Source organism: Lissotriton helveticus, chromosome 3_2, assembly GCF_964261635.1.
Source record: "Lissotriton helveticus chromosome 3_2, aLisHel1.1, whole genome shotgun sequence".
Classification (NCBI taxonomy): domain Eukaryota; kingdom Metazoa; phylum Chordata; class Amphibia; order Caudata; family Salamandridae; genus Lissotriton; species Lissotriton helveticus.
Window position 1 is genome coordinate 72,082,192 of NC_136062.1, and position 26,545 is coordinate 72,108,736.

The 26,545-nt window shown below is 47.9% G+C and overlaps 1 protein-coding gene across 2 annotated transcripts in view; it reads left to right on the forward strand.

Annotated features, from left to right (window-relative positions):
* Positions 1-26,545, forward strand: part of DMXL2 (Dmx like 2) — a 1,907,871-nt gene that overhangs the window by 380,768 nt on the left and 1,500,558 nt on the right. For both annotated transcript variants that reach the window (XM_078684818.1, XM_078684819.1), the window contains exon 15: positions 3,712-3,829. In XM_078684818.1, coding sequence (XP_078540944.1) covers positions 3,712-3,829 — 118 coding nt within the window. The remainder of the gene's footprint in view (positions 1-3,711; positions 3,830-26,545) is intronic.

Here is a 26,545-nt window from a genome sequence, read left to right on the forward strand (position 1 = left end):
TTTCTAGTCTGTACATTGTTCTGTCCACTTCTGCTTCATCATAACTGTTGGTACTTTGTTACGCTTCATTTCTAGGCATCTTTCTTGCCTCTATATCTACTGTGCTGTTACACAGCACAATCGTGCTGTCAACATTCCTTTGTTCGGTGTCCGTGGTCATTGACTCGGTCAACTCGCCTACGTGCTCTTATAGTAGTGTGGAGTAGTGTGGCTCACTGGTTAGAGGCGGCAGGCCTGAGAGCAGAAGTCAGCCTGGGACCAGGGTTCAATTCCCGACGCGGCAGGGTCGTGGACCTTGGTCAGCGGACTCGATAATTCTCGCTTCGGTGCTTACTCTAATCAGGGGTTACACTCGGCAACTCTGGGCATTAGCTTGCCTAATCTCCACAACGGCCCCACCAATTCCGGGGATGCCTGGCTCCACCTTGGGGACTCCCAGCAAGGGACCATCCCACAGGGAAAGCCAGGACGGGTTCCCCAGAGTTATACAGCGCCGGGACGCCCCGTTGCTGGGGCAGCTGTGCGCTTTACAAGTATTCTACATTTACAAGTATACTACACTACATAAGGCTGTCCAGCTTGCTCGGTGCCTCTTTTTGCCGGTTGCCTTCTAGCGATGGCGTCTCTTGCATCTGGGCTACTCACGCACCCCTACAGGAGGGTTCTTGTTCTACTTCGTGTGGTTCTACCATCCGCACGGCATTTCTGTTTCGTCCAGTCTTCCACTTGACTATCATTCTTACTATAGTCCTGTTTTTGGTGCTTCTGATGGTTGCCGTCAGCCCTTTTGCATCCCTCATGACAGAGTAACTCTCCAATGGCATGTCTTCTGTTTCTGCTACTACTGGCACTTTATGTTCGTGGGTCGGCATCCTGCCAATACGGTACGAAATTAAATGAAAGGACCATTTATTAAGCGCCGATAGCTACCCTCAGGCGTCCTAGCGCTACGAACAACACGTTCAGGTAAAACAATTAAAGATTATTCGATTTTATTGAAAAGTAAGGTTTTTAAGTGTTTACGGAACAAAAGTAAGTTGGGCTCTGATCGCAGATGGAGGAGGAGGGAGTTTCAGAGTTTGGCCGAGTTATAAGAGAACGACTGGCCCCCACATCTGGATCTCTTGATCCTAGGAACTGTGGCGAGTAGAGAGGATGCTGATTGGAGCTGTTTGTTCGGGTGGAAGGGGGTGATCAGTGAATAATTGATGACAGCCCCCGTTTTCCAGAAGACTAGGTTAGCAATGCACAGGGTCTTGAAATCGATTCTTTCCCTGACTGGGAGCCAGTGGAGGCTCTTTAGACCGGGTTTGGCTGGAAGTCAACGGGGGATCTGAAGCAGTGTTCGGGCAACGCAGTTTTGTATGATCTGAAGCTTGCGCAATGTGGTTTGGGGGGCCCCCTAAGAGGAGGGCATTTCCAAAATCCAGACGAGACCGAATGAGACCCTGGACCATAATATGTCTTGCCCGGAAGGGCAGCAGGGGGAGAATCTTCTGAAGAAGCCCGAGTAGACTGAAGCAAGTGGCTGATAGTTTGGCTGCTTGGCAATTGAAAGACTTATCCAACCAGTTGCCAAGGCTCTTTATTGTGTCCTTTGGTATGGGGGAAGAGCCAAGGCAGTTGATCGTGGACGTGGGGGGTTTGCCTAAGAGCAACAGCTCAGTTTTGTCTCCGTTTAGTTTAAGACATGAAGATGTCATCCATTTGGTAACTTCTTCTGAGCAGTCCGTCAGGTTGTTGTGCGCTGAGCATGTGTCTGACTGGTTGAGAGCCACCACTAGCTGAGTGTCGTCGGCATATGTGTGCATAACAGTGTTTTTTCCACTGTTGTGCATACTGGACTGGTAAGTGTTGACTCTGTAATACCAGTTGTCTTCCCTCTGGGTTTTGTTTATGGTCAGCACATCAGATGCTGCGGGTCCTTCAGCCCCATGGTTCATTTCCATTTCTTGCGAAGTCATGAACTTTCCCTTTCACACAGACATATCTAGTGTATGTTTTCTTTCCCTCACCCGGTATGCATACATGGGTTTTTATGCTGTAGTACCTTTGCCTCCCAATGTTTTTCACTCTTTCTGAGCTTCATGGTCTGGTGTGGCTACACTGGTTGCGGTCCTCCCCGTGGGTTGTCACCTTGTTGACAGCTCTGTAGCCTCAGCAACTTATTGGGGTTCAGTCGCAGACACGCCTTCTCTATGGGTACGCTTTGGTACCTATTCTAAGTTAAGGAATCTGCGGCTAGACATCTCTATCAGATGAACGAGTTAATTACCTTTGGTAACGATGTATCTGGTAGAGACATAGTCTAGCCGCAGATTCTTTAACACCCGCTCAACTTCCCCTTTCTGCGAGGACCTTTTCAGCTTTCTATGCTCGCCTCCCTTCAGGTGGCTTGATCCCTCTGCAGGGTGATGCTTTCACTTCACTCCCGCACAGGATGCTGTTTTCCTAGCTCTACTCCGCCCAGGCTCATACTTGGGCGGTATGCTCATGTGTCATGTATCCTTTCCAACCCTATGCTCTGGGTAGTACAGTGTGGGTTCTATTTGTGTTTTTGCCCACCTCCCGCTCTGCTCTTTTCTATCGCCTTGGGGTCTCTTACCACCCCTGTGCTCTATTGGTTTGAAGTCTATTGGCTCTGCCACAGTTCATAGGTCTCTTCTTGGGGATACACTGTCTCTTTCTGGTGACGTCATCTGGTCAGTTGTCCTGGCTCCTGTGTTCCGGACTTGTTGTCCTTCACAGTTATACATTAAGGTTACAGACTTCCTGTCGTCTGCATGATGTTGTTTACAACTTCATTACCTCCAAGGGTGGTTGGCCTCCATTTTTGTGGGGTTGCTCTCCAGAGCGGTGCTCTGCTCTTTTCCTTTACTAGTTTGTAATATACAGTGCCTAACACTTTCCTTTATGGTGCTGTTTTTCACCATTCCATGTCCTTTCATCATTTTCGTACACTGTTCCCATATTCTAACAGTTTTTTGGTGGTGGCTCCGCGTTGTGGTGCGGAAAAGTTTCTTCGACGAAAACTGACGTCAGCGCGCCGGGAGGGGCCTATATGGCGCAACTGACAAAGTGTCCGTGGACGATGTCAGGGCGGAGCCTTGCAGCGCCGCCCCCCTGGCGCACAGAGGTATTGCTGTGTAAAGTTTTCCGAAACCAGTCTGACGCCTGGGGATATTCTGCGGCTAGACTATGTCTCTACCAGATACATCGTTACCGAAGGTCATAAAGCAACAGCAAACAGGTAATATTTATGGCCTATGTAGTTGTCTTTCTTTTGACTATTTTCTTGCTGATACAGGGATCATTGTGGTTAAAGTAGTTTTATTTTGAAATAATGGATACTATTAAAAAAAAACCAGCAAGGAAAGACTGCAATATAGAACGTCTGGTCTTGTAAGAAACCCTTTTCCTCAGTACTCTCTTCACTGAGTTCTTTCTTTAAAATCCTTTTGTTTGTCCTTAATATTATCCTCTTTGTGCATAATTCTACTGCAAGGTATTTTAAATTAACTCCACTCCTGACAACGTTTTCATATGAAAGTTTTATGATGCATTTTTAATCCCTTTCACTTGTAATGAAATATTCTTGTATTTCAAAACATTATAACACTATTAAAACCCAAGTATTTCTTTAGAACATTCGATATTTTTGATGGATTATGTTAAGTACATTTCTCTAATTGTACCCATTGTTATTTATAGTGTGGCTCAAATACACAGTTGCTTCATGTCTTCCAAGAAGATTTCATTTTGGGATACAAGTGTCATAAGGAGGAGGAGAAATTGAAGGGAGCAGAGGTATTCTTCCAACCGTCACAAGGTGCGGTATCGTATTCTGATACTAACTTTTTATGAACTAATTTCCTTATTTATATGGTTGGATGTTTTATTTGTTGAATTTTCCAATTTCTCCACCTTAGGCAGAAACTGATCCTCTTAAACGATTCTTTAATAAGTAAATCTGCATCCACTTGCTTATTGTTAGTTAGCATTTCTATAGCCCACAAATGGGCAGCACTATTCTTCAAGCAAGGACAGGAGTGAAGAGCTTAAATCTGAATCTGGAAAGGAATGCAGTTAATCCTGTCACATATTCTTGTCAAATGAATGATGCAGCAGCCTCCTGAGTGAATTAAAATGCTTTGCAGATGTTTTGTTGTTGTAAATAACTGCTGCATAGGGCCTTACAATATTTAACAATGCAATGTGACTCTGTATACGTCACACATTGTGCATGGTCCTTGCAATCTGAGAAGCAATTTAGCAGTATCAAAGTGGAGATTACCTTTGTTCCGCAGTAACCAGGACACTGGGTACTAGAGCTGAAATGCAATGTTGAGCTCCTATCCCATTCTTCGAATAGGTTGGTCCGGCAACTGAACTTCGCTTCAAAGAAAAGGACATAAAATGTATTACAGTTGCAATAAAAATGGAACCCTACCCTAGTTATTTTGACTGCAAGAATACCACTTTATTAATACCTGAAACGTATAAATAGATGTTCAGTTAAATTAGTAGTAAAGCAATTTGAATAACTCAAATCAAATACAACAAAATAGCACTAGGAAATGTAGTTGCAAGACTGCCCGCAAGTGGCACACAATGCATACTGTTCACAAGCTCTGTGCTGTTCATAATACAAGAGTGCACAGATGACAGTGATGCTTCTTTGATGGTTAAAGCACTGTTTAGGGTGTAGAAATCGCATGCAACATAGAACACTAATGATTGTATGGAGTGGAATAAAATCTTTGTGTTCTCAGTATTAATAATGAAATCTGGGAAGAGCAGGCTGGAGCCAGAGGTGGCTTGATATTGTTTAGTTCCTGATCAGGACTCACTTTATCTGCCCACTCGCCCTCACTTGGGGGCATGAAAACCTCATCCATTGATGTACATCTTTGGGATGTGGATGTTATGATCAGCGCTTTATTGGAACGGATTGTCCAGCTGCGGTTTCTCGCCCTTCCCCAGCTAAATTGATATAGTGCATGGAGAGACAACCTGTAGCTGAGTTGCTGCTGATGGCCATAGACTCCTGCTGGTGCCAGGGATTGGAGCCCTGACATTGTCTACCGTTTATAGATTAGGGAAAACGAGGCATGTGATGATCTCCCTACTTGTGTAGTCCCTTAGAATATATGACTGGAAGGAAAAGGGTCAAAGATGCATTTGCATCATGGGGTAGTAACTGCATCATGTGGTAGTAACTTAAAGACCAATTTTAGAGATCTGACTTTTTATTCTATAGAGGACACAGAAAAGATAGGTAGAGAAAAACCCTTCTTAAGTAAAATTTCTTCATTTTTATTTTAGTGTGAAAATGAGTTGGAGGTACAGGCGAAGAATTTGGGAAAAAAATTAAGGGGCTAACAAGTACAGTTTTAGTCGTGGAACAAAAGCAGGCATCAACTGGGACTCAAATGCAAGCTGTTGAGCGCAGTGGGACTGGGAATGCTTAATACCTGAAGGAGTTGGTATCCTTCAAGACAGATATGTGACCCTAGTTAACCTACGAGGAGGCACCTATATCCTGGTGCTGGTTTTGCCTTCTTCTAGGACATCTGATTTTATTTTGTATTTATTTATTTTTTGAAGCTTATAAAGCGCACAGCTACCCCCAACGGGGGTGTCCCGGTGCTAGTGGCAGGCAGCAGATGAGGAACCAGACAGGGTCTAAGGGTTGGAAAACAGCCAGGTCTTTCATGAACGTTGGAAGAGCGTCTCCGACTCGGCCGACCGCAAGGAGAGAGGTAGGCTGTTCCAGGTTTTGGCCGTGATCACGGCAAAGGCTCTGCTACCCATTCTAAAGCGGTGGAAGGTTGGAGTAACCAGAAGGCGGAGACTGTTTGATCTGAGGACACGGCTGTACTAGAAGTGCTTGAGTAGAGCTCTAAGATAGACTGGGCCGTGACCCTGAAGGGATCTAAAAGCCAGGACGAGAGACTTGAATTGAATGCGTTTGGTCACGGGAAGCCAATAGTTTCCTTAAGTGGGGAGAAATTGAGTGGCAATAAGGGGTTTTGCAAATCAGCCTGGCAGCCGCGTTTTGAACGAGCTGCAGACGTTTCAGATAAGCTTGAGCTCCCACATAGAGACTGTTTGCATAGTTGAGATGGGAGATGATCAGGGCATGGATGATGGTACGACGGGACTCCATGGGCAGAAAGTGAAGGAATTTGCGGAGCGTATGTAGCTTTCCAAAGCAGGCCGAGGAAACCTGACGGATTTGGGATTTACACGATAATTCATTATCAAAGCGGAACCCAAGGTTACTAGCCGAGTTCACCGGCTTGGGAGGGGGGCTTGTTTGATTGAAAAATAGCACCTCAGTTTTGTCCGAGTTGAGTTTCAGTGTGTTCTGTGATATCCAAGTGGAGCTATTACATAAATAGTACCTGAAATTGACAAACGCTGCCTCGGAGGAGTCATCGAACAAGAACACCAGTTGTGTGTCGACAGCATAGGAGATCACTCTTATCCCACAGGATTCAACTAGTGCCACCAGGGGGGGGAGATAGACATTGAAGAAGATGGGGCTCAGGGCAGAGCCCTGGGGGACCCCGCAATGCTAGGGTTTCTCCTCTGAGACAAAAGTTTGGAGAGAGACTTGTTGAGTGCGGCCACTAAGGAAGGATTGAATCCAGGACAGAGGGGTACCCTGGATCCCAAGGTTGTGGAGTCTCTCCTGCAGGATAGAGTGAGAGACTGTATTGAATGCCGCGGACAGGTCGAGGAGCACCAGCATGGCTGATCTGCCTAAATCCACATGTTCGCGGACAGTCTCAGAGACTTCAATGAGGGCAGTCTCAGTACTGTATCCGGATCTAAACCCAGACTGGGAGTCGTGGAAATGACTCCTGGAATCAAGATAACGAGACAGCTGTTCTTGAACTAGCTTCTCCAAAACTATGGCTGGTGCTGGAAGAAGGGAGATGGAAGAGTAGTTTTTAAAAACAGACTGGTCAGCATCCGTGTTTTTTAGGATAGGTACTAAGAGGGCCTGTTTCCAGATACAGGGGAAAGTACCCGAGCTCAGGGAGGAATTCCAGATTTGGTTCAGTGGCGTATTAATCAGGGGCGCTAAGGTATTTAAGAACTGCGCCGGGCAGGGATGCTTATGTGATCCATATTTGCAGGCGAGGAGTTTATGAAGTGAGGTGTCAGTGGGGATAAGGTGGAAGGAGGTCAGTGCATCGCCGGAGGCCGTCGCAGTGACGGGGATAGGGGAAGGTGAAGGTGAAAATGGGGCAAACGATGAGTAGATGCCCTTGTTACCTGTGTTATGGGTGTTTTGACTAACTGGATTGGCAAAATGAAAGTGCATTGGAGTTGCTTGCAAAAGTGTACACTTGAGTCATGAAAGTACTGCTGAAGTTCTAAAGAAAACTATTTTCTTGAGTGTGAATCATTCACTGTTTTTTCCAGATTTTGACCCGAGCACTTTGTTTAGTCAAAGAGAACTAATGGCCATAGGACACAAGCTTTTTGCAAAGGGTGTATGTAGGATACTGTTGGACCTGGGATTACCAGCCCACATAGGGTAGCATGACATCGAGTGGAAAGACCTATCTCAAAGCAATTATGTTATACTTGCATCGCATCTAGACAGTAACCCAATGCCCATCCACCAAAAAGGAAACACCACACCGTGTTTAGAAAAGTAGAACATCTTTATATTCTGTTTCAGTTAGTTTCTTATTTTTCTCTTAGTTGCAAAAACAGTAGCACATTTTCATTTAAAACAGTGTAATAAATTCACTTGCTCATATAAGCTTTCCCAGTTTCATAGTAATAAAGTTCCCCTGACAAACTTATTTAGTCACCACATTTCCTTTTGCAGGCTAGATCTCTTCAACTCCTAAAGACATATTACATCATCCTGGATCAAAAGGGAAATTCTTTACATAAGGTAACCTAGGTTGACTAGCTCGATATTCCTGGACAGGAAGACAATTTAATCTCAGTATTACATTATATTTGTAAATAACACTTCAAATCTGCATAGGCCCCTTTTACGGTGCAATTACTAATGGATAGATGGTTTGACAGTTCAAGTAGTAGACCCGGCAGTTTAACCTTTAAAGCTTATATTTTCCTCTGCCTTGGTCTTGTTATATCACCAATACCAGCACACTCCCACTGAATCAACAGGGTTCCTATGGTTATGGCACCCTAGAATGTTCACGCTTTCCTCCCTGTTGATTCCGATGTAGTTATGTGGTTTCCGTGATTCCCCCCCCCTTGGCTTTCCCTTGTTCGCTATATGCCAGGCAGTCTACCAATTTCTCCTGGGCCAACAGAAGGAATCCGTACAGTTCCCTCTTCTCTTACCCTCGCAACCGCCCGACTTACTCCGGGCTTCCAGTGACTGCCAGTTGTTTTAATTGAGCCAATTTCTTGCACAAATTAGTCTTTTCCCCCTCCCGGCACAACTTTCAGGGGCAGAAGCAAGGCCCCTTCAGCTCCGGGGGCCCTTCACTCCAACGGTCTTACCAGGCTCTTTCAGCCTCCTCCCGAAATGAAATGAAATGAAAACCGTTTTTATTAAGCGCTAACAGCTGCCCTGAGGCATCCAGGCGCTAAAAAACTACCATCAGTACTCTAAGAGGAAAAGAGGAAGAGCAGGGGGACCCTATTGGTTGAAAAGAAAGGTTTTAAGCTGCTTGCGAAAACTCGACAAGTTGGAGTCTGCTCTAAGATGAAGCGGTAAGGTGTTCCATATTTTCGGGGCTTTATAAGCGAAGGAGCGACCTCCCGCCCTTGCTCTAAAAATCCTCGGGACTTGAGCTAAGAAGGCATGTGAAGAGCAGAGGGCTTTGGTAGTTTGATATTGTGATACCAGGGAGTGGCTGATCTCTGGGCCTGATTTCCAATAAGCCTGATGTGCAATGCACAGAGATTTAAATGTGACTCTCTCTTTGATTAGGCCAGGTTGTATTGAGGTTCTACGTGGGGTGCCAAGCAGTGTGCGAGCTGCACAGTTTTGAGTGCGCTGCAGTTTTTGTAGAGTGTACTCCGGCGCCCCCAGGTACAGAGCATTGTTAAAAATCAAGGCGAGATTGAATTAATATGATAATGTGTATTCTCTAAACTGGTGAAAACACTACAATGTGAAAATTAGGCCTCTCTGCGGGTGGCAGAGTGAGGGCACTGTGTGTTTTTAAAATACCCCTCACACACTATGAATCCCATAGTGTCATTCTCCCATCATTGGGGTCTTCCCGTCCCTCTACGGGGCAGGGCGTGCTTCAACCTACGAGTGACGCGGGAGCACTTACATTTTTTGACAATAGGCTATGTGATGTGATGACGATAGTGGTATGTGTTAGGGAGTGTAGGGACCTAGTTAAGTGAATGGTGGTGTAAAAAAAGTTAAGAATTCCCTGGGTAGTCGAAAAAATTTATTTTAATGGCTTCGCAGGCTGGGAACATTAAAAAGGGAGTTAGTAAGTAGAATTACAAGTGTGGTCTACTTTGTCGACATGACATGTTTCATAGGCAGACCCCTCCTGCCTACTCATCAGGACCTCTGTTGATCCCTACAAAAACTCAATTCTAAACTAAATGTTAAATGCCTATAGTCCTAAACCTTAACAGCAAAAATCAGCTGCTAGGTTTTGCCTCTGGGCTTGAGTTGGCCCTTAGTGAGGCATTATCATGAAACAATTTTCAAGAAAAATGACCTAATATGGTCTCTGTGGAAAGACAAAAGGGAGAAAAAGGGTACATGGTTGTAGAATTACAATTTGTCAAGCACAATTCATACATGGCTCATTTATGTGTGAGTCACAATGTGGCTTAGTATCCCCAAGTATACTCAACATTAATTATGTATATGACCTGATGAACTGCTACTCGCCATCGTGGCCAAAGGGTATGAACCCTTGGAAAACTTCAACACAAAGCGTGATACACACTTCAGACACAAACACATATTCACAATCCAAAACGACCCATCTGGTGGTGGGTTTTTAAACAAGCAAGGGTGTGGGCCTTGCAGTTCCAGGACAAGTGTCTAATCAAGAAAAACGTCTCACTAGCGGCGTGACATCAAAACATCCACTCATCATACTAATAAGTGGGTCATTTATCACACATGCCGCTTGGACACTAACAACTGCGGCCTTAATGATGATATCCCATGGGGCCAACTCTGACGTTTGGCACGGCCAAATCAAAACAAAATCCTGTCTGGGGTGGTGCTAGCACCTCCCAAGGCAGGAAACCCTTTGTCCAAGCCGCCCTCGCTGGAAGGACTCCCAGCAGCAGGAGGTCAGACTTGTGTCTGTGGTGGCAGCATCCATTTTGTGATGCCAAGGCTCGAGTTAACTTTAACCGGGGTTCTCAGTTACATACATGTCGTGTCCCTCTAGAAGGGTGGAATGCTACCCCCATCGCCAGAATTGGCGAGGGGGTAGTATTCCAAATCGTATGACACCTTACTCGACATGTTTTGATAATGTTATACCAGAGTTAGCATTTAACCGCGAGGATTATAATGCACTTAAAAGTATATGGTATAGCATTATCATAGAACAGCTATAAGGACTTGGTTCCGCAAGCTGCAAACGGACTCAGCTCATGCCAGAGCACCATCTCACATAATTCCAAGCACTCTGCCTTCAGGATTGATAAGGCCTTCCATAGGAGTGACTGATAGGAATATATGTGTCCATTTTAGGTTTAGATATAGGGAACTATATCTAAAGCAAAGGGTGTCTGTTTAGATGGCCAGCTAAGGGTGGCATAATACATGCTTCAGCCCCTGGTAGGCCCTGGGTGCACCTATGCCCTGGATACCTAAGGTATGCTGTACAGGGACTGATAAGGTGGCCCCGTACCAATTGGTAAATGCACCTAAGGTACATGGTTGTCAATTTAGAGAGAGAACAGCTAGGCTGTGGGTCTGATTAGCAGGCCCACAGCCAGGGAAAGTCGTAAACCAGTGAAGCAAAAAGCAAAAATCTGGGGTGACCATAGGATTGCAGACCCCACTCTCCTACAGAGGCCACACGGGAGAGGCAGAGATCAGAGGCCTCTGGTCTCCGGCGGAGTCCCAGCTCCATATCAACCTTCTGGAGCTGCAGGCAATTCGACTTGCACTAAAGGCATTCCTTCCCTCTGTCCGGGGAAGTGTAGTGCAGGTGTTGACGGACAACACCACTGCCATGTGGTTTTGCAACAAACAAGGCGGGGTGGGGTCGTGCACTCTATGTCAGGAGGCTCCCCGCCTCTGGACATGGCTGGAACATCAAGGCATTACCTTGGTGGTTTAACACCTGGCGGGTTCTCTGAACGCCAGGGCGGACAAACTCAGCTGCCGGTGCATGGTGGATCACAAATGGCATCTGAACTCAGACCTGGCGCAAGGTCTCTTTCTGCAGTGTGGAGAGCCTTGGTTAGATCTATTCGCCACTGAAGAGAACGCACAATGTCGTCAGTTCTGCGCGTTGGAAATTCCAAGGCGGCACTAGCTCCCAGACACTTTTCGTTGCGAGTGGAGTTGCGGTCTGTTGTACGCGTTTCCGCCTATATCACTTCTGCCCAGAGTGCTGAAGAAGATCAGGCGCGACCGGGCCCAAGTCATTCTTGTGGTTCCGGACTGGGCTCAAAGGGTATGGTTTCCCGAGCTGCTCAGTATGAGCATCGATCCTCCGATCCGTCTGCCTCTTCGGGAGGATCTTCTGTCGCAGCAATAGGGGACGTTCCTCCATCCGAACCTGTCCAGCCTCCACCTCCATGCATGGAGAGTGCGCGGCCAAACTTGACACCTTTTGATCTTCCCCCCGAAGTCTGTGATGTCATTCTGGCAGCCTGGCGTCCGTCCACCAAAACAGTATACGCCTGCAGGTGGAACAGATTTGTTGCATGGTGCACAGCGAAGGCTGTGGATCCCCTTCTGTCCCTCTTTCTGAGGTTCTTCTGTTCCTTCTCTCTTTGACCCAGCAGGGCTCTGCTCTGGGCACTATCAAAGGTTATCTTTCGGCCATCTCTGCCTTTCTGCGGCTTCCAGATTAGCCTTCTCTTTTTTAGTCCCCGGTTGTTAATCGTTATCTTAAAGGCATTACGCATAAGTTTCCACCCATACCCTTCATAATGCCTCAGTGGGACGTAAATCTTGTCTTGACTTTTCTGATGTGCTCTCCCTTCGAGCCCCTTCATAACTGTCCTTTGCGTCTTCTCACTCTAAAAACAGCTTTCCTGTTTGCCATCACCTCTGCCAGAAGAGTGAGTGAGCTCCAAGACCTTTCTTCCAAACCTCCTTTCCTTTCTCTTCATCCGGACAAGGTGGTTTTAAGGACCTGTCCTTCTTTTCTGCCAAAGGTTGTCACGCCCTTCCACATCGGGCAGACTATCACTTTGCCCACCTTCTTTCCGCCTCTGCATCTTTCAAGGGAGGAGGAGAGGCTCCCCCGTCTGGACCCACAACGTGCGCTCGCATTCTATCTGCAGCGTACACAGCAGTTCTGGGTGGATGATCAGCTTTTTGTGGGCTATGTGGGTGCCAAAAAAGGTCGGGCTGTGCACAAACGGACCATCTCCCGGTGGATCGTTCTGTGCATTAAAGTATGTTACTCCTTGGCCAAGAAGGATCCTCCTGTGGGGCTGTGTGCCCATTCGACCAGCGCAACTGCAGCCACTACTGCCTTGGGACGTGATGTTCCCTTGCAGGACATTTGTCAGGCAGCTACGCGGGCATCGCTGCACTCGTTTAGAAAAACTACTGCCTTGACAGTCCGGTCCGGAGAGACGGCTTCTTTGGCCGTTCTGTGCTCTGTGACTTGCTGGTGTAATCTTTTTCGCAGACCCACCACCGGGGTTGGTATTGCTGGGGTATCTATTCTAAGGTAAGGAATCTATCACTAAGGTGTCTATTTCAGATGCACAGGTTACTACTTGTGTAACAATATATCTGTAAGAGACATTAGTTAGTGATCGATTCCTTACCGCCACACCCATCCTCCCCATTCTGCAAACTGATTACTAGTGTTAAGGTCATTCCCTTTTAGGGCCCTAATTTTATGCACCAATGGTCCGTATTTTGCATGGCTCGCGTTTCGGCGCGGAAAGTCGTGTACAGAACTGACGTCTGCGCGCAGGGTTGGCACCTAAGTAGTCTCCGTGACGATATCTCGGTGCTCATGACTCCAGTGACGGACGCTGAGCCGCACGACGCCACCTACCGACACGTATGGGTACTGCTAAGCAAAACTTTCCAGATCCAGTCTGGCGCCTGGGGATTATTCTATGGTAAGGAATCTATCACTAACTAATGTCTCTTAGAGATATATCGTTACACAAGTAGTAACTTGTGCACCATAGCCGACGGTTTCCGTATACCGTTCCCCACGATAAGAGCACCTAGTGACAGCCAGAATGCTGGCAAATAAACATATTAGGAGCGATTGAGACACATATGAGCAACACCTGAGCCGCACACTAAAAGAAAAGAAAACAAAACTATCCCCCCCACCCTCTTACTCCTCCACCCTCCCCGGCGTGTCACACAAAGCAAAATTATACGTAAACAGCAGAGTATAGCTCAACAGTGCACAATGCAGTTATCATATAGTGCATAGCAGAGCGGTCTGCAGCGACAGAGTTGCAATCGGGAATATAGTAGGTACAGCTAGCCAAGGTACGGATCATATAGTTATCTGGGCAAGACAGCCAGGACTTCAGCCCTGGAGTCCTCATCCAAATCAGCATCTGGAACTTTCAATAAAACTACCAATGCTTCCCAAGCCCTCGCAGCCTCCAAAGCTTTTTCGCAAGGCTAGCAAGCTGTATTCTAATCGTACCCTCCATTCCGCCCATTTACGAAGGTCCGCTATGTACCTCTGAACACTGGGAACCCGCTTGGACTTCCAATGTGCCCTAATGTCCCTTTTGGCTAATAAGAGACCCGAATCCAGAAATGTACTAGTGATCTTGGTCTTGGAGGTGTGGGGGAACCAGTGTAGCAATCAAGGGCCTATAGCGGGTTCTGTCATCCTCTCAATAATGTCGCACAATAGTGTAACCACTTCCTCCCAATTTGTCCCTAGCTGGGGACAGCCCCACATCGTGTGTCGGAAATCCGCACCCTCCGTGGTGCATCGGGGGCACTGCGCAGTGTCCGTGTCAAAGTATGCATTAATCTTTGCCGGGGTAAGGTATGCTATATGCAATATAAAAAAATGCACCAGCTGGAAACTGGCATTTTTAGAGCTTTTCCATGCCCGTTCTACCAGCTCAGCCCATACCTTCCCGGGGATCTCTGCACCTAGGTCCTTCTCCCACTTCTGTCTCAGCCCTAGCAGCGAAGTCAGCGCCTCACACGTCATACGCCTATACAGACAGGTAACTGCCTTAAAGGTTCCAGCTGCTAGTACTGACAAGCTATGGAGGTCTGCGGCTCAGACTGCCCCTCGCTCCAGTGCTTTTGAATGACTGAGACGAGGGCTCAGTGGAGCAGGAAGTCCCCACGAGGCAGATCGTGCCGGTCCCGCAACGCATGGAAGGGAAGCAGGATGTTATCCTCATAGAGGTCCCCAACGTAGACAGGCCCGTCTCCCCCCAATCAGTCAGCGCAGCAACTTCCCCCGTGCGGTTGAGCAGTACACATGGCCAAATGGATCTCAGGCACATAGGGTCACGCAATCTGCGCCCTCCTCTGACTCCTGTTCCAACAAAAGTGAAACGTCCGTAACTCGACCAGTGAGTGCCTTGAGCTGGAACGGCAGCTGTAGAATAATATGAGATAAGGTTGTCCCATACGCCCGCCCATCTTCCCGCTCGTCGGTTCCCCGAAATTCCAGCACTACTGCTTGGGTAAGCCACTGTAGCTGGCCGCCAAATAATAAGTCTCAAATTCAGGCACCAGCAAACCACCATCAGCCTTTTGCCTTATTATAATTTTCAGCGCCACCCTCCGTCGACCGGTAGCCCAAAGAAAGCCTATGATCATCGATTGAAGCCTTTTAAAAATTGACGTAGGTATCCAGATGAGGAGGGTTTGAAAATAATACTGGAGCCACCTAGAGAGGTAAGGTACCCCAAAATTCCATGTTACTTTTAAGGACCCAGATAGCTTTACCCACATTACCCTCCAATAGGTCTGCCTGCGTATGATATATACGGGTTCCCAGGTACGTCAGGCAGCAATATTCCCACTGTACAACATCAGCAATTAAGGGGCCCCCTTCCGATGGGGCAGTGGGGAACAGACAAGACTTTGCCCAGCTCACCCTGAGGCCTGCGAGAACCTCAAGATCCTGGAGTAAGCGCTTCACTCCGACAAGGGCTTCAGCCGTATTCGCTAAAAACATGAGGAGATCATCGGCGTGGAGCTCTATATAATGAGTGTGGCCGAGCACACAGAGTCCCGGATACCGCTGTCCCGTTCTGGCCTAGGTCGCTAAAGGCTCCATGGCCAGGGCAAATAACAGAGTAGAAAGTGGGCATCCTTGTCGCGTCCTTCGCCTCCCCGCACAAGCATCAAAGATCAAACCACCCTTTTTAACCCGAGCAGTGGAATATTTATATAACCATGCCGTCCAAGCCACAAAAGTATCGCCCAAACCAAAATTGTCCATTCCCTGAAATAAGTAGGGCCATTCAAAACTGTTAAACGCTTTTTCTACATGGACCGATAGCATGGCAGCTGATGCCTTCGAATATGAATCAGCTTCCTATATGCGAAGCAGGTGTCTCACATTAATGGCGGTGTTCCTTGTCGGGATGAATCTCGCCTGGTCCATGTGTACCAAGTGACATCTCAGCCGTTCTAATAGCTGCGCATCCTCCTGCCTGTGTATATCTAGCTGCTCGTGGGTGCCATCAATGTCTGCTTGCTCACTTGTAGCTAGTCTTTGCTCCAGTATGGTAAGCTCTTTTTCCAGTTGCACCCGCATGCCCGCCTGCGTCCCCAAACAGTGTTCCTTAATGACCACTTTAAGGGCGCCCATTCACCGATTGCGACGTAGCTGTGCCCTCATTTTCCTTGAAATACTGTGCCACTGGGGTGGCCAATAAATCACGGAAAGGTGCGTCAAGGAGAATGTCCGGTTTGAGGCGCCACACTGGGATCGGCGGCAGCTCGGCCTCCCACTGTAGGTCCAGCAAGTGCGGGTTGTGATCAGACTGCGTGCGTCCCATATGGAAAGATTCGGGAATGCAAGATAAAAGATTGTTCGACGCCTTGAAGCGGTCCAGGCGCACATGGAGTCTGTGGGCTCCTAAGTAGTAGGAGTATACCTTATCCAGTGGGTTCCTGTAACACCACACATCGGAGAAGCACCATTGCTCGGCCCAATGTGCCAATGCTTTCGCAGCTGTATGAGTAATTGTGCCTGGGCATTGGAGGAAAAGATCTGTCTAGGGAAATATCTAGCACACAATTATAATCGCCGCCCAAGAGCATAGGTGTATCGTGCCATGTGGGCAATTTGTGCGACATCAGATCCAGAAAAGCTGCCTGCTCAGTGTTAAGTGCATAAAGTGATGCTAAGACTACCAGCTTACCGTCTAGTACCCTCTTCATCTATCATTGTGTCCACCACTCGAAATGGAGTACCTGGCCTCACCCATATAAGGACACCGTGTGCATACGCGGAGTAGCCCGTTGCATATAGCTGTCCCCTCCAGCGCCTGTGCAGACGCGTGACTTCTACTTGAGGCAGATGAGTCTCCTGAAGAAGTGCTATCTATACATGGTGGCGTTTTAAATAAGAATATATGAGATAACGGTGTGCCAGGCTATGAATGCCTCGCACATTCCAGGTTGCTATTTTGATAGGCGCCATCACCAGTAAATGCTAGGGGTGCAGACATCGCCGTCCGTCCAGAAGGTGGGAGAGGCAGGCAGTGGGTGCGCAGAGATCTTCCTAAAATGTGTGTACCTGCGCAAATTAACTGCACAACAGTCATACCCTTGGCAAAAAATAATGGCATAATAAACAAAAAATAACTTGCAATAAAGAATACCATGAGAGCAATTGTGCAACAAGCAATCCCCCAAACTTGCAATACAATAGCACACAACCAATGTCTGGGGGAGACAATTGTGCACAACAATAACGGAACGAACTGAAGAAAGGGAGGGGGGCTGCCGTCGACTAATTCTGACTCTGGCTAAACACGTATCTGGACAGGGCTGCTACCTACTTAATATATGTGATGTGTCCATATAGCAGGGGGTCAGCAGGGGAGGCATGATAACAAATACAGCATGTATTGTACAAAGGGTACATCACCTCTGCTACCGGTTACAAACAATACATCTAATATCTTTTATACTTGAGTGACTGGTGGGATCGCATAACACTCAGGCAATTAATAAAAGGCGAAATAAACAACTGACATGTATACGGTTAGGAAATGTTGTTGGAAGTTTGCGGGGTAACATGTGGCAACTGACAAGAGCCTTGTGATACAGGAAAACTGTCTGAGAGGTCATTATCACTGGCTGGGCCACATCGATCAGAGTCCGAGTTGGAGTCTTCCTCCGGTGAGCCACCGATGTTTGCACCCATTTGCACCGCTTCGAGCTGTCCACTCAGTATTAACTCCGGTGTTGGGCTGGAGGTCTGAGAGGCTTGGGATTGCGATTTTCTTCGCCGCCTCCAGAGTCATCGTAATGGATTCTCCGTCAGCAGCTCTGTCTGCCCAATTGGCGGTGAACCATAGGTTTCCAGCAATTCCTCTGCGCACTCCAGTGTGGCGACAAAGTGCGTCTTCCCATTGGCAATGACTTTCCGTTTCGCAGGCAACAGTAGTGAGTACTTAAGATCATGCTGTCACAGGCGTCTCTTCACCGCAAGGTAAGAATGCCTCTGTTTCTGAACTTAAAAAGTGTAGTCCGGGAAAATCATGACTTTATGATTGTCTACTTGTAGCTCCTGCAGCTTTGGGGTCCCTTGAAGGATAACATCTCTATCTCTATAGTTTAACAGTCGGATCAGAAATGGTCTCGGATTCGACCCTGGGCGTGGGGGTTTAACAGGAACTCTGTGTCCTCTCTCGACAATAAAATGAGGGGAGAGGGCATCCTCTGGCAGTAGCGACCGGATCCAGTTTTCTGCGTAAGCGACTGCACTTCTTCCTTCCACTCCCTCCGGAAGACTCACTACACACATGTTATTGCGGCGGGCTCTGCCTTCCGCGTCCTCAGCTCTGTCTTCTAGGAATTCGACACGATTCAGCAGATCGCGAATGTACTTTTCAGCCGTGGATTCTCGCGGGGAGACCTCTGCGATTTTCTCTTCGGTGGCTGCTGCGTGATCCGCGAGTTTCCGATGGTCTGCATGCAGCAGCGTGAGGTCAAGTGCCACCTTATCTATTTTACCCTCCAGAGAGGTGTGGATCTGATTCATCGTCTCACCCAGCTTCTCGACTGCTGCCAGTACTGCGTCAAGCTTACGTGCCATGGGGTCAACCGTTTCCGTCCCTGCCATTTTTTCTGCCTGAGTCTGCAGGTGTGGGGCTGCCACACCCCCGGTACTGACATTTGTACAACCTCCTTGTGACATGAGGTAGTGGGTAGTGGATGTTAAACTGGGCATAGCACTCCCCCTGGCGTAGTGCTCCCCGAACGTCTTGGGAACAATCCATGAAATCTGCATCCACCATCCATGGCAGCCGCGGTACAACAGGGATTAAGCAACGCAAACTCCGCTTACCTGCGCTGCCCGTGGTCCCATCACCTACCCTACAGTAGTGAAATATTCCAGCAGTTCCTGCCCCCTCCTAGCACAGCACTGCAGGAAGGGGTGGTACAAGTGCACCAGACGTCAAAGTGCGGCCAGCTGCAGGTCCTCAGCAACCCAGCCTGTGGGACCTCTGAGAAAAGGGTACCCAGCATAGCAGTCTGCTTCGGCAGGGTAATACCAGCAGCATCTGCTGTGAACCACTATATGTTGCTGAACATAGTCCGCTGTCCCTACCCAGTGATGTCTCACAATTTGACTTCACAACAACAATAAAATGAGGTGGTCTCGTGATCTATGTGTGTCAGAAGTATATTCTCTAGATATATACTACTGTTCCCACTAACTATCTCCTGTTTGAATAGTGAAAGAGAAGGCACAATAATGCAGACACCTATAATCAAGAGAAGTAAAGAAAAGGGTGAACTGTAGCCACTCTAGGATTTTTGGCATCCCATCAGTGCACATAAGTGTGTGGCCAGTGTCATCATCTGGGTATTACCAAACAACTATATCAAGTTCTCCCTTTGGCATTAGGAAGAAACAAGAACAATAGTTGTATCCTCTTGTGGATTCTCACAAGAAAAAAGTGCAAGACAAGAAAAACATTTCTTCCAAAGTTACTGTGAAAAAGCAGTGCATGTAGTGAAAACTGTGAGATAAAATAGGATAAACTCCTAAGGTATCTAATACACCCGTTACCTTGGTATGTCCGCGCCCAAGCCGTGCCCAGTGCCAGTTATGCTGCCCCGAACGCCCGCTTAAGTGCGCCTGCCTTGGATACGACTCCGCCTATACTCTCTAGGGAGACCCTGCTTAACCTGGGTGATCAAGCGCACAAAGGACAACTATCTTTCATGGAATCGGCTCTGCCTTTGAGTGATTTTGTAATTGAGGGTCTTCTTTCCTGTGGGCTTCTTAACGTTAGATCTCTGCCTAAGCACGCAGAGGAAATTCAGTTACTGGTGGAAACACATCAACTAGACGCCCTGTTTGTCACCGAGACCTGGACTCACCATGATTGTGAGGTTGAGCTGGGTTGGGCCTGCCCTCAGGACTACAAAATACTTCACCTTCCCAGACCTAACGGACGTGGTGGTGGGGTGGGGGTGATTTACAGGGCCTCCTGGCATGTCGAGACCATCAACCTGGATCCGGTCGTTGGTCTGGAGTTGCTTGGCCTATCCATAAATAGTCGCACTGGGGTGTTGTTCACGAGTATTATATGCTATAGACCACCCGGGACCTTCAGCATCCAGCAACAGCAGTCACTGCTTACCATCTTGACTAATATGGCTGCCTCCCACAATAAACTGCTAGTCCTTGGAGATTTTAACCTGTGGATGAATGGTTCCTTAGACTTAGGGCTGCTCAACCTCCTTCACTCCTGCGATAGTATCGGGCTCCATCAACTTGTTACGGGAGTCACTCACAGGCTGGACACCGGCTTGATCTGATCTTTTCGGCCCTTCAGTTAGCACATATGAGTGAAATTCTGCCCATGACTTGGACAGATCACTTTCTTCTTAAATTCTTTGTTAATAGTACCAAGGCCTGTACACAGGCACAAGATAGTACCACTGAATGTATATGCAGGGACTGGAGAGCTCTTGGGAGGTTGAGAACTACTCGTGCAGTATTTAGGGTCGAGGACAGTTTCTCATCAGATTGTCAAGTTGATGAAAACTATGCTTCCTTGTGTCTTAGGATTACAACAAGGGTAGACTCTCTCGCCCCGTTAAAAAAACGCAGATACAAGGGTAGAGCCTCTGCTCCCTGGTTTAACGATTCCTTAAAAGCTTTAAAACTAGCCTGTAAACAGGGTGAAAGGAAATGGAGGCAAGGGTATACAAATGCCAGTAGGTTGCTTTGGAAAGCTAATCTGGCCGAGTACAAAGCCATGATTCACAAATCCAAAGCCGATTACTTCTGCTCCACGATCTGCACAGCGGCTAATAGCTCCAGAAGCATCTTTCAGATTTTGAAAGGTCTTACTAACCCTGAATGCACCAAAACGTCGACTCCCCCTACGCAGATTCTCTGCGACAACCTTGCTCTGTTTTTTAAAGAAAAAATTGACACCATTATCCAAAATCTCAGCACCTCTCCCACTATGACCTGCTCCATCAATCCAGGGGTGGGGGAGGCAAGGAATAGAGAGGGGACCCCTGGTGGGCTGTCTACTGATCTCCTCTTGGAGTTCTCTCCCATTACGGAGGAGGAATTAGGCAGATTGGCTCGAGGGATTTCATCAGGTTCACCTCTTGACCCTATCCCTCATAAAATTTGGAAAGAACACGGGGAGGAACTTTTTCCTACTCTTTGTAGGATCTGCAATCAATCACTAACGAGCGGCACTGTTCCAGCATCCTGGAAACAGGCTCTTGTATCCCCGCTGTCAAAAAAACCCTCCCTCAACCCAGAATGTTTACAAAATTATAGACCAATCTCCCTGCTACCATTCCCTGCAAAGATTACTGAACGCTGGGTGAGCTCGCTTCTTTCTCAACATTTGGAGCAACATCAACTCCTGGACGAAATCCAATTTGGTTTTTGCCCAGCTCATGGGACCGAAACGGCTCTGCTCACTGCCATGGAGGATCTTCGAGTGCGGGCAGACAGAGGTCAGGCAGTGGCTTTGATCCTGCTTGACCTGTCTGCCGCATTCGATACGGTTAATCATGCGATCCTCCTGGAAAGATTGAGTGAGGCCGGGGTAGGGGGTGTTGCTTTGCATTGGTTTCGCTCCTTCCTATTCAACAGGAAGCAGGCGGTGTCCCTCCCCCCTTTTCAATCTGAGTTCACCCTGGTGCCCCAGGGGGTGCCGCAGGGCTCGGCAGTTAGTCCTATTTTATTTAATGTTTATTTGAAACCCCTGGTCACGCTGATAAAATCTCATCGGATCAGTGCTATTAACTACGCAGATGATACCCAAATCATCCTGTCATGGGAGGGTGAGAAATCAATTCCGCTGGAGACATTTCATGACTGTATGCGAGACACGGTGAGTTGGTTGCACAGTAACTCACTGCAGTTCAATGCCAGTAAGACCGAGGTGTTGTTCTATGCCGGAGGTCGGATCCCTCGTCCTTTCCCGGACAACTTCTGGCCTCCCGAAACAGTATCAAGAACTCAACCGATCACCACTGTTTGCAACCTGGACGTCATGTTGGACAACAAATTAAGCATGGAAGCTCAGGTGGCGAAAACGGTGTCTACTTGCTTTGCCCTTTTTAGGCCTCTTCGAAAGATCCTACCTTTACTTCCCCTACAGGCCCGGGCTTTGGTGGTTAGATGCACCATATCGAGCAGACTCGATTATTGCAATGCCCTCCTGCTTGAGTCACCCAGTATGCTGCTAGATAGACTACAAAGACTGCAGTCCGCTGCCGCCAAGTTGGCGCTTGGCTGGCCTAGAAGATCCTCTGCTTCGGCGGCGTTGGCCGAGCTTCACTGGCTTCCGCTGAGGCAGAGAATATCCTTTAAATCCCTCTGTCTTGTCTTCAAGGCCCTGCATGGACTGGGGCCCAGCTCTTTGCAAGCCAAATTTGCCTGGTATGCTCCGACCAGAGCACTTCGCTCTGCAACTGCTTGCTTGGTGAAAGTACCCAGGTTTAAGAGGGTCAGGGTGGGGGGAAGATCTTTCGGAGTTGCTGCTGCCAAGCTCTGGAACAGTTTGCCCCTGGAGATCCGTCAAACGAAGGAACTTCTCCTTTTCAGGAAACGTGTCAAAACCTGGCTGTTTCCGAAGGCTTAATCTGCTGGTCCCCTTTCCCCTTGCTGCACTCTTGTATGCCACTTTGTGAAGCCTAAGCGCCAGGATGCCTGTAAGGTGATAGGTGCGCTCTATAAATTCCTTAAATAAATAAATAAATAAATAAAATACTTAAATAAATGTATTCAGCAGAATTTTCCAAATTAAAAAGTGCAAGTGAAACGAAAGATAGTTATGACTTAATCTTGGTCAACATGTTTCAGCCCTTGGGACAGTGCTCCCATGGCTTTCGTCAGGACCTCTAGAAATATAATGTCACTGCAAAATTAGATAAAGGATAAATACATACTTTATATATCCTGTTTCAAACCCTTGGAACAAGTGTGATGATTGATGAAATCACTACTTGTTCAGGTCTAGACCTCACCTCTCTCGGATCCCGCTCGAGTATCAATATCTGAGGCCCCGCTCTCTCCGTCGGTACCTCAGCGCGAAGACTCTCGCTGGGTGAAGGTGACTTGACAGGCCCAACGGTCACTGCCAGCGCCCAGGGATCCCTCAGGCCTCAGCGTCACAAGTCTTGTACAGCACTGTGGGTGGGTCGATGGTCACCTCCCCATAGACCCGCAAAGGCAATGTCACCAAAGCAGGACAGGGGTAGCCTGATCACAGTGGTCGGTTCTAGCGTGGCTGTTGCGTGTCTGCCAATCAGCAGTCTCATACACGTCACAATGCTAGGTGCCTCATACATCTTCGTGCAGTGTTAATGTGTAGAGGCGGGTCAGTCCCCAGTCGCGGTCTTGACTATCCGCCATCTTTGCACCGAGGCCTCGCCAGCAACCGAAAAGCTCCCACATCTAGCAGCCGCTAGTAAATCCTCGCCGCCTTTCACCCGGAGGCCTAGGGGGCGGAGCCAATCTCCAACCTCGTACACGGCTTCCCAATCAACACCGCGGCCACCCGTCCGGCGGCACCGCAACCGACGACGTCCACCCTGGTTCAGGTACCACTCTGCATCTGGTGTTCCCCAGGCCTGACAGGGCCGAAATTGGGCAGGGCGTGGAGCGAGACTGAGTTCCTGTTTCGGTCGAGGCCTGGGGGGGCGGGGCCAATCCCCGGCCTCACCTCTCCCGTCCTGCCGGGTGTCACAGAGCCGCTTTCAGTCACCTTGGCTCGCAGCGGGATTATACTCTGACTTCTGCCTCCCTGCCACACCGTCGGAACATCAGCGATGACCCCTGAGACGATTTCAACAGCAACAGCCCTCATCAAGCAGGTAAATGCGGAGCCATGCAGCCAGAGAAAGGAGTCGACGACGGAGGACTACTGCTGCACGTCCGACTCCATTGCTGGCCAAGCCAGGCCCAGCCATGTGGATATGTTATGTAATACATTGATTTGCATGCCGGCAGTAGACATAAGTTTTAGTTCACAACATTCTTCATTTCAACTGTACGGCATTCATATACTATTTGTGTTCATGTCAATACACTTGCAACAGTTTTGTGCCCAAGTTCAACTTTCTATAGTGATAGGGAGACTTTACACAGCTACTAGACTCAGTCCCTTTCATCAGTTCGCCATGCTCAATATATAATGTTATACGCATCAGCTTCTGGATGGTAGGTCATCAATTTTCCCACTAAATTTAGATGGTTCTCTTCACTGTTTTTTTTACCACTCATTTGATAGCTTCCAGTCTCTAGGTGTGTATGGATGGTGCCCATGCTGCCTTTTTAACTTGGCTGATTCTGCACTTAACTAGCAACAGTGCTAAATCAACTAAAGTAAATAATGGTTTCCTTCACACGTAATGGTCAAATGAACCTGTTAAGCATTCTTCTGGAGCAACCTCAAGGTGCACACAGTTGCTCCCTTAGTCGTTTTAACCACACCCACCATCTAAAGTGCTAGTACAAGCATTTTCGTACCATGAATAAAAATTCACCGTCTGCGACAGACCATCTAGGTTAATACCCTGCTTTTGAGCCGTAAAATCTTACACCTTCAGACTTCTCTACATCCTTGTTTTTTTGTAGGCACAGGGATAGCCATGTCATGTTAACCACCCCCAAATGGCCTCCTATTCACCAACAAGCCGCCCTCTCATTCACCACCTCCACACGCCCTTTCGTTCATCACCCTTATCCACTGTCCCGATCACCACCGTTCCCTATCCCACGCCACCCTTCTGTTCACCACCCCACCCTCCTTCCACGTCACCACGTCACCACATCCACTTCACCCCCACCCAATTGCTAAAAGCAATAGCTCGCCCATAAGCAAGACCTACTGTCTTTGCCATTGCTTGTTTGATCTTGCACCTGTTTTTAAATTATGTTTTTTGAATGTTTTATATGTAAAATACAAGATTCGGCACATGCATGGATTCTTTAAGTCAAGTCAGACTAAAGGCGTGGCTCTCCCTGTTAATTTGTTGGCTCACCTACTTTTATGTAATTCACCCTTTCACAGTGGCTTTTCCATATGGGTTTTAACGCATGTTATTGAGTTTAGAGCTCTTCAAGTAACTGATATGACCGCAGAATTATACACAAACACAGTCACATGTTTGATGTAATGTGACAAAGTCTTTCTGAAGAGGTTTGGTGGCATGCCATCCGCCTGCATTAGTGGCATGCTCTCCATGCCACTGGAATCAAACTATCCTGGCTGATGAGGGCTGGAAGCCCGAAACCGGTCCTAGGATGCTTGTTTCCAGTCCAGGGAGGACCTGGCTTGGCAGTTCGGGCTGGATTGTTTCCATGGGGCACAGGGTCAAGACTGATTTGCATATGTCTGGGTTCAAACTGGAATGGCATGGTGAGCAAAAACACGATGAATTTATGCCCAGATCTCTGTACTGGGGTGAATGTATGACATTGTTCTAAATTCTGTCCATCAACTGTTATTTTTGCATTTGTCACCCCGAGTAGGACGGGTATGCTCAGACGTGAGTCCCGTGCTCTCCATGCCACTGGAATCAAGCTATCCTGGCTGATGAAGGCTGAAAGCCCAAAACCAGTCCTAGGATGCTTATTTCCAGTCCAGGGAGGACCTGGCTTAGCAGTTCGGGCTGGACTGTTCCCATGGGGCACAGGGTAAAGACTGAAATGCATATGGCTGGGTTCAAACTGGAATGGCATGGTGAGCAAAAAAACAATGGATTTAGGCTTTGCTTTTAAACACTGTGCACTTTGCTCCTTTTGCACATCGTCTTTCACACTTACCCTTTTCAATCGCTGCTCCCCGGTCCGTCACGGCTTGCTGCTGCCGGTTGAACGGAGGGACGCGACCCCTCCCCCTCTTTCACCGCACTTCCTGTTCCTTGCCTGCAAAAGGGATATGGGGGCTCGGCCGCGCAGCGGCCTCACTGACGGCGCGCCAAAGGCAAGCCCGTCTGCGCCCGACCGCGGCGGATCGCGGCCAGTGCCAGCCATGCTGCCGGTGTGAGCAGGGAAGTTGAGAGGGTATACTAGTCCAGGTTTGATTTAATGGCTATGAATACTGCTAAGCAGTGTAAGGCAAGGAGAATTGACCTTGCAAGCACTGAGCTCTATCCAGAGTGCCTACTATGTGGTGGGGCAATGGGCTCTGCATCTGTGTTCGCTCACTCGATAATACAGCATAAAACTAACCCTGTAACAAGCCCTCCCAAGACGTCATTCCGTGCGGGCTTACTGAATTGTAGATCTCTCCCCAGGCATGCAGATGATATCTGGCTGATGCTTATGGACTCAGACTGGGATGCCTTATTTTTTACAGAAACATGGCTGAAAGAAGATAATATGGCCTCCATTTGATTAGCTGTCACCTCGGGCTTTAAAATTATTTTCTCTAATAAGGGGCGGGGGGACAGAAGTGGCGGTGGGGTGGCTTTTATTTTTAAAGAAAGCTATGCCCTAACTTTGTCTACGCCCATCGGCATACGAGGCATTGAGAGTCTTTATTTCTGCCTTCAAGTAAATCCTAAGGTATCTTTAGCTGGGCTGATTATCTACAGGCCCCCTGACTGCTCTCTAGATAGTACTGGTGATCTCCTAGACTACATTGTTCAAAGATCTCTAGCTCACTCTTATTTTGTTGTGCTGGGGGATTTTAACGTTCATGTAGATAGGCCCAACTGTCC